The sequence below is a fragment of the Alosa alosa genome, chromosome 16, assembly GCF_017589495.1.
Source record: "Alosa alosa isolate M-15738 ecotype Scorff River chromosome 16, AALO_Geno_1.1, whole genome shotgun sequence".
NCBI classification, from domain to species: Eukaryota; Metazoa; Chordata; class Actinopteri; order Clupeiformes; family Clupeidae; genus Alosa; species Alosa alosa.
Window position 1 is genome coordinate 23,382,433 of NC_063204.1, and position 9,007 is coordinate 23,391,439.

Here is a 9,007-nt window from a genome sequence, read left to right on the forward strand (position 1 = left end):
AAATGCAAAAATGCATCAGGGAGTTATGACAAAACTGTAACTAACACACTAGATCCTAATAGAAAGCTGTTAGCTTATAAGCTACAGGTAGGCTTATAAGGTAGGCCTATTTACAACATAAATTGTCAATAGGCTATGCTGGCGACACAAATAAAATCTCCTTTGGAAACCAATGGCTTACGCCTTACAGTATCAAGCGGACTTAAACTGCCATATCGTGGCGAAAAGTTGTAATAAAATTCACGCAGCTCCATGAGTCAAGGAAAGCGCGAATTAAGTAGCCACTTCTAAATGGGACCCACTACACAGTAGCGTAAGGTGTGTTGCTAAAGCAGCCATAATGAAATGAAGGTGTCATTGTTTGGATACTTCACACACACATGCTTTTAATTTCACAGACTACAACTACCAAGCTGGAATCAAAGCACATCGATTCCCCTCTCACACCCTGCACGCACTTAAAACAAAATAAACAGGCGTCTCAGTCTCACGCATGTATAGGCAAAACTGTAGGCCTATCAGACCGGTGTAAAGTTGGTAAATCTTCCATTGCACTGAATGATTTTTGTAGCACATGCAACAAATGACAGTCGAAAGATACAATTACAGTGCTGCTATCAATTTGCTTGGTATAACCGCATTTATAGTTTTCTACAAATGCAATCAATCGGACCCCGGGGACGAAACAAATTTTTTCCGTAAAAGTCTAGTGGGGCTACATACCCACCAAATTTCCTGTGTCCCGGTGGTTCGGTGTCCCGGTGGTTCGGTGTCCCGGGTCTCGTTGACCAAAAATTCAGGAAGTAGATGGGGGGAAACTTTGACAATGCCTATATAACCGCTTCGCTTAGCGGCGGTCATAATAATTTCATTGAGCTGCACTTTTTACTCACACAGCCTTTCCTCGCCCCGCCCGCTCTCTCTCGTAACGAGCCCGCTGCTCCTCCTCTGCATGTGCATTTAACAAAATATTCACTATTGTTGAAGGATTGTTGTTGCCACATAGAAGCACTGCATAGAACACAGTGGGCTAAATTGCTATTAAATCCGCTTAGCATCGTGACCATGCTACGCAAATTTGTTCAAAACTGCTGCATTAAAGTTAAAGTAAACTCTGCTAAGGTCTTATCACAACATAACTTAGTACATTGAGGAGACTAAACTAAGTTACAGTATGCAATCAAGCAGTATCTCAAAGCTAACGTTAGAATACTGTTTGGATGTCAAGTTTAGCATGCTTACTTGCAGCTGCTTGTATTCGTTATTCATGCAGGGCTCATTTTATTGACTCTAAATGTTTGCAAAATCCCAATGTAAATGGAAAAGTGTTCTCCAAGACTCAAAAGTGCTTGTCCAAAGATGAAGTACGAACCGTTATTTGAACTAACTACTTATGAATTGCATCCACACATCAGCAGCCTTTTAACTGTGTTAATGTTAATAGGATTCCCACACGAACGTCTCAATTAGACATACACTACTGAACTTTATTGAATGCTACCTCTGAGTAAGAATGCATTACTTTGCACTTGTATAGTCTTTTATTTTGTAATCTTAAAAGCAATAAACGTATATTACAATGTTAAAGAATTCATGTTTTTTCATTCAGATATGTAAATAAACATGTATAAGTTGCTATTAGTGAAATAATGTTGAGATAATCGACAATCGAATCGAAATCGAATCGGACTGAAAAAATGAATCGTTAGATTAATCGATGCATCGAAAAAATAATCGCTAGATTAATCGTTTAAAAATAATCGTTTATCCCAGCCCTAGAAATGGGCATAGTATGTTTGCAATAAAATGAGCAAATCAGTAGGCAAAAGTAAGCAACTGCAGACTGAAAACAGAAATCCTTTACACCCACAGGCTTGGGATTTCACAAATGTTAGGTCTTACATGTTCACAAAAGGCAACTACAAGAAAATGAATTAGGAGTTACCATAAAAAATATATTCCGACTGCTCGACCTCTTTTAACTAAGCTCAAACATACAGACATACAGTATGCCTACCTACCACCACATTCTGATACATTTCACCAAGGCTGCACTGCAAGGCCGTAGCCATGATTTCAACATTGGGGGGGACCAAATCTGTGGTGCGGTGTGAATTTCAATAACAGAATTTCAATACATTTCCTGCCATGCAAAAATATTATTAAAATCACAAACAAGTCATTAGTTAAGTCAAGCAATTAGGATATACCAAACTTTTGACGGACATAGGCACGGATGGATTATGAACCCCTGGGCATAGATGCAAAAAAACCCTCCCCTGTTAAGATAGGGGGGCCCGGAGGCATACTTCCCCGGAAGACTTTAAAAAAAAAAATGACCCTTTATATTATGACGACTTGTGAGTTTTGTGGAAATGGAAGAGAAGGGCGGAGAAGCAACTTCACACAGTCTTAGGCTTCAGGGCCCCCTGAGCTCTTGGGCCCAGTAGGTCCATTCAATAATCCATCCCTGGATATAGACCTGTGGTATGACTCCATTTGTCTCCAAAATGTATATTTTAAAAGAAAATACAAACTAGGGTATCTTTGATAACCTCTATATTACTGAATGCTTACTCATAGGTTTGGACCTAGCCCAATCATATTTTGTATTTTGATTTTATTATTCTGGCGGCTAATCACACAATTTTAAGGTTGTTTGAAAGGGATGGGATTCAATATAGGCTACTAAGACAGGTCCCTCTTCTGTCTGACTCACCTCAAGTTACCCTATGCATTATAGGCTGGTTTCTGACAGAAATTACGTTTTGTGTTAAAATGTAGAAACACAGCCTTTATTTGGTGAATGGAGGTGGAAATTCCTTTCTTTGATTAATGTCCGCGATTCACATTAACTGTAGGCTATCACCGCCATTGTAAAAGTTTTTTCAACTTTTGTGCCGCGATTGAACTTTTGGATGCGCGATTGAGTGCGCAACAGCCATTGTTCAAAATCCCCATGTCATGTGACCACTGCTTGAAACATTGTTCAAAATCCCCATGTCATGTGACCACTGCTTGAAACATTGTTCAAAATCCCCATGTCATGTGACCACTGCTTGAAACATTGTTCAAAATCCCCATGTCATGTGACCACTGCTTGAAACATTGTTCAAAATCCCCATGTCATGTGACCACTGCTTGAAACATTGTTCAAAATCCCCATGTCATGTGACCACTGCTTGAAACATTGTTCAAAATCCCCATGTCATGTGACCACTGCTTGAAACATTGTTCAAAATCCCCATGTCATGTGACCACTGCTTGAAACATTGTTCAAAATCCCCATGTCATGTGACCACTGCTTGAAACATTGTTCAAAATCCCCATGTCATGTGACCACTGCTTGAAACATTGTTCAAAATCCCCATGTCATGTGACCACTGCTTGAAACATTGTTCAAAATCCCCATGTCATGTGACCACTGCTTGAAACATTGTTCAAAATCCCCATGTCATGTGACCACTGCTTGAAACATTGTTCAAAATCCCCATGTCATGTGACCACTGCTTGAAACATTGTTCAAAATCCCCATGTCATGTGACCACTGCTTGAAACATTGTTCAAAATCCCCATGTCATGTGACCACTGCTTGAAACATTGTTCAAAATCCCCATGTCATGTGACCACTGCTTGAAACATTGTTCAAAATCCCCATGTCATGTGACCACTGCTTGAAACATTGTTCAAAATCCCCATGTCATGTGACCACTGCTTGAAACATTGTTCAAAATCCCCATGTCATGTGACCACTGCTTGAAACATTGTTCAAAATCCCCATGTCATGTGACCACTGCTTGAAACATTGTTCAAAATCCCCATGTCATGTGACCACTGCTTGAAACATTGTTCAAAATCCCCATGTCATGTGACCACTGCTTGAAACATTGTTCAAAATCCCCATGTCATGTGACCACTGCTTGAAACATTGTTCAAAATCCCCATGTCATGTGACCACTGCTTGAAACATTGTTCAAAATCCCCATGTCATGTGACCACTGCTTGAAACATTGTTCAAAATCCCCATGTCATGTGACCACTGCTTGAAACATTGTTCAAAATCCCCATGTCATGTGACCACTGCTTGAAACATTGTTCAAAATCCCCATGTCATGTGACCACTGCTTGAAACATTGTTCAAAATCCCCATGTCATGTGACCACTGCTTGAAACATTGTTCAAAATCCCCATGTCATGTGACCACTGCTTGAAACATTGTTCAAAATCCCCATGTCATGTGACCACTGCTTGAAACATTGTTCAAAATCCCCATGTCATGTGACCACTGCTTGAAACATTGTTCAAAATCCCCATGTCATGTGACCACTGCTTGAAACATTGTTCAAAATCCCCATGTCATGTGACCACTGCTTGAAACATTGTTCAAAATCCCCATGTCATGTGACCACTGCTTGAAACATTGTTCAAAATCCCCATGTCATGTGACCACTGCTTGAAACATTGTTCAAAATCCCCATGTCATGTGACCACTGCTTGAAACATTGTTCAAAATCCCCATGTCATGTGACCACTGCTTGAAACATTGTTCAAAATCCCCATGTCATGTGACCACTGCTTGAAACATTGTTCAAAATCCCCATGTCATGTGACCACTGCTTGAAACATTGTTCAAAATCCCCATGTCATGTGACCACTGCTTGAAACATTGTTCAAAATCCCCATGTCATGTGACCACTGCTTGAAACATTGTTCAAAATCCCCATGTCATGTGACCACTGCTTGAAACATTGTTCAAAATCCCCATGTCATGTGACCACTGCTTGAAACATTGTTCAAAATCCCCATGTCATGTGACCACTGCTTGAAACATTGTTCAAAATCCCCATGTCATGTGACCACTGCTTGAAACATTGTTCAAAATCCCCATGTCATGTGACCACTGCTTGAAACATTGTTCAAAATCCCCATGTCATGTGACCACTGCTTGAAACATTGTTCAAAATCCCCATGTCATGTGACCACTGCTTGAAACATTGTTCAAAATCCCCATGTCATGTGACCACTGCTTGAAACATTGTTCAAAATCCCCATGTCATGTGACCACTGCTTGAAACATTGTTCAAAATCCCCATGTCATGTGACCACTGCTTGAAACATTGTTCAAAATCCCCATGTCATGTGACCACTGCTTGAAACATTGTTCAAAATCCCCATGTCATGTGACCACTGCTTGAAACATTGTTCAAAATCCCCATGTCATGTGACCACTGCTTGAAACATTGTTCAAAATCCCCATGTCATGTGACCACTGCTTGAAACATTGTTCAAAATCCCCATGTCATGTGACCACTGCTTGAAACATTGTTCAAAATCCCCATGTCATGTGACCACTGCTTGAAACATTGTTCAAAATCCCCATGTCATGTGACCACTGCTTGAAACATTGTTCAAAATCCCCATGTCATGTGACCACTGCTTGAAACAACTGCTTCAAACGTGGTTCAAAAACAGCCATGTCATGTGACCACTGCTTCAAACATTGTTCAAAAATCCCCATGTCATGTGACCAAAGTTAAGTGAACCTTCGTGCATTTCACTGGTGTCGACGAAGCGTGCCAGCGTTAAATTAACAGTGTAGACTTTTCTTAAGCAATAACCATGATGGTGTAGTGGTTAGTGAGGGTGTTTTTTGCACGGTAGCCCAGGCTGCTCAAATGTGGTTCGATCCCCGTTTGATTTGGTATTGTTTCAGATTGTTTATACGTTTTCTTGATTCATCATTAACCACACAGTTTTTAACTCTTAGAATGGTCAAAATCGTGCTATAGCTTTTGACAAAGACTGAACACAGGTAACACAGCAAGCCACAAACTTTAAAAACTACATCTCCAATACGAAGCATTTGACAGATTTGTTTCACCCTAAACAGCTCTGAGGTGTTGGAATTGTTTCGAAGCTTCGGAACAATTGCTTCGAACGTTTCAGTGTTTCATAAAGCCTCGCTTTGCCCATCCCTAACTATAGTCCTGCTGATAGCCTAGCCACCATAACTCAATCACAAACTAGGCTATTGATGCTAATAAGAGAGTAGGTAGATAGTTGGGTCTGAATGCCACTATTTGAATGCCACTGTTGTACAATGGCATTGTTCCTTCTGTAAGCTTGGTCTGCAACAGGTACATTGATTTATTTGAGGTTCTCTAAAAATCAATGCAAAGAATGAAGGTAGTTACCTAGTTAGCAACTGGTCCAGACTCCAGGCTCTGTGGAAGAGTGGGTGGATCTCAGCATGAAGCCTGATTCACAACAGCTGTCCTAAAGTAACTGATAATGAGTTGATTGCATCTCGGCCCATTTGTGAACCTATAAGAAACTGGGATTTTCTTCAGACTGTCTCTGTGATATTGATTTTTGACAGAGCATAAAAGCTGTATTGTGAAGTAGGCTAAGCTTATTGCTATAGTTTGATATAAGCTTCTGTTTATTTTCCATCAGTGTTGTCAGCCATGGCAGCAGATGTCATTGAGGGATGTCGTCTTCCTGTTCTACGGAAAAATCAGGAGAATGAAGATGAGTGGTCCCTGGCTGAAGTTCTCAGTGTAAAAGAAATCCCAGGAAATAAACTTTACTATGTCCATTACATTGACTTCAATAAGCGTTTGGATGAATGGGTGCCCCCAGACAGGCTGGACTTGACCACACTTCAGATGCCCAAGAAGGAAACTAACACGTCTCCAACAAATGGCCAGCTTGGCTCAGGAGCAGCCTCCCCTGAGCAAGACATGCGGAGGGGTCTGCAGTTCAACATTCAAAACATTACCGATGTATCCAAAGACCACAACTTAATCACTCCAAACAAGAAATCTGAGTCTATATGCTTGGCATCACAGGCATCCCCAGTAGTTTCAAAGCTTTCACTTCCAGATGCTACAGAAGAGATATCCATAAAACAGATGGCAAAAGCAACCACAAATCCTAAACTGAATGGCCATGACAATGACGAGGGCCATGATCACCTGACCCTCACCAACAATTGTGGAATCCATCGAATGGTTCCTTCTAAGCGTGGCAGGAAGAGGAAGACCCATTGCGTGGTGCCCGAAGAAGACTCTCAGGACAGCTCTGACGGAATACCCCCTGCGCCCCACACAACAGGCAGCATGGCGCCTGACCGTAGACAGGATGACATAGTCACACGCATGAAGAACATCAGTTGCATTGAGCTGGGGCGCCACCGGCTGAAGCCCTGGTACTTCTCACCGTACCCCCAAGAGCTCACTGCCCTCCCTGTCCTCTACCTCTGCGAGTTCTGCCTCAAATACCTCAAGAGCCTCACGTGCCTACAGAGGCACCTTACAAAGTGCACCCTTCGCAATCCCCCTGGAAACGAGATCTATCGCAAAGGAACGGTCTCCTTCTTTGAAATAGATGGCAGGAAGAACACGACCTACGCCCAGAACCTCTGCTTGCTGGCCAAGTGCTTCCTGGACCACAAGACACTCTATTATGACACCGATCCATTCCTCTTTTATGTGATGACCGAGTACGATTCTAAAGGCTTTCATATCGTAGGCTACTTTTCTAAGGAGAAAGAGTCAACAGAAGATTACAATGTCGCATGCATTCTAACACTGCCCCCTTACCAGAGAAGAGGTTATGGAAAACTGCTCATCGAGTTTAGCTATGAGTTAACCAAGATGGAGGGTAAGACGGGGTCTCCTGAAAAACCCCTCTCTGATCTTGGCCTGCTATCCTACCGATCCTACTGGTCCCAGACCATACTAGAAATCCTGCTCAACCTGCTGTCAGATTACGGAGAGCGACCCCACATCACCATCCAGGAGATCAGTGAAATGACTAGCATAAAGAAAGAGGACATTATATCCACACTACAGTACCTGAACCTCATCAGTTACTACAGGGGACAGTATGTCCTGACCCTCTCTGAGGACATTGTGTTGGGTCATGAGAGGGCTATGCAGAAACGCCATCTGAGGATTGACCCCTGCTGCCTGCATTTCACCCCAAAGGACTGGGCCAAGAGGGGTAGGTGGTAAAGCAGGCCACTTAGAATTGTTGGCTCTCACCAAATTATAGCAAAAAGAAAAGGTCCATTTTGCCATCATTGTATTCTTTTTGGTTACTTTTGACCAGCTCATATTTATTTGTTAAACATGATGAGACAGTGGAAAAAATAAAGCATCAATGCTTTGGTTATGTCTAATGAATTTTGTAGTCTCTGGTCTTAATGCTTTTCTCAAATATTAGTGTCTTTATTAAGAGCATTAATAAAGACGCTATTACAGTAGTTGTGTAAGGTGCATATGGTTTTGGAGAAACATAAAACAATGTGCGGAAACCATAATGTATAATTGTCTATTGATCAAGTCAAGTATTGCACTATAATGTTCCTTTTCTTCTGTTATTTTTGATTGTGAAGTGGAATATCCATTTACACACACAATTCAATACAGCATTGTGTCGTTTTTAACAAAGCCAAAAAGCATAATGTGCATTTAATGCACCTGAAATAGTGAAATGATGATCTGATGTTATGATGATGAGTGGTCTGCCTCTTCTAAAACCACACATTTCTGACCACTGATTTATAATCACATATCCTTTAACAAGAGCTTCTTTGGAATTCTCATCTAAAAAAAACTTAAAATGAAGATACAGCTCTGGAAAAAAATTAGAGACCATTGCACATGTTTCTGATGTCATCCTATGGTTGCTTAGTAACATGTGAGTGAGTTGATGGTCAAATAAAAATTTGCAATGGTCTCTTAACTTTGAATATAACCATCAACTCATTCAAATGTAACTCAGAAAAATGTACAGTGGTCTCTTAATTTTTTCCAGAGCTGTATATCTACACAGCACACGTATCAACAACAACAATACTCTTTTTTCAGGCAATGGAGGTCCTGAATGTTTTAGTGTCCCCAAAGCAATCGTTATGCATTTAGCATGTCATTGTGATACTATATGTCAAATGAGAAGCAAGCTCTTTACCACAGGTTTGTCATCAACAAGTGTGATTCAT

At 41.1% G+C, this 9,007-nt stretch overlaps 1 protein-coding gene across 1 annotated transcript; it reads left to right on the forward strand.

Moving 5' to 3' along the window:
• Nucleotides 1-6,395: 6,395 nt before the first annotated feature.
• On the forward strand, nt 6,396-8,144 carry LOC125309647 (histone acetyltransferase KAT5-like). Its single transcript, XM_048266702.1, has one exon. The coding sequence runs from the start codon at nt 6,468-6,470 to the stop codon at nt 8,016-8,018; it is 1,551 nt and encodes a 516-aa protein (XP_048122659.1). The 5' UTR covers nt 6,396-6,467; the 3' UTR covers nt 8,019-8,144.
• Nucleotides 8,145-9,007: the final 863 nt, after the last annotated feature.

Coding starts and splice junctions, on each gene's coding strand:
- LOC125309647 (XM_048266702.1), top strand. CDS start 6,468: ATGGCAGCAGATGTCATTGAGGGATGTCGTCTTCCTGTTCTACGGAAA.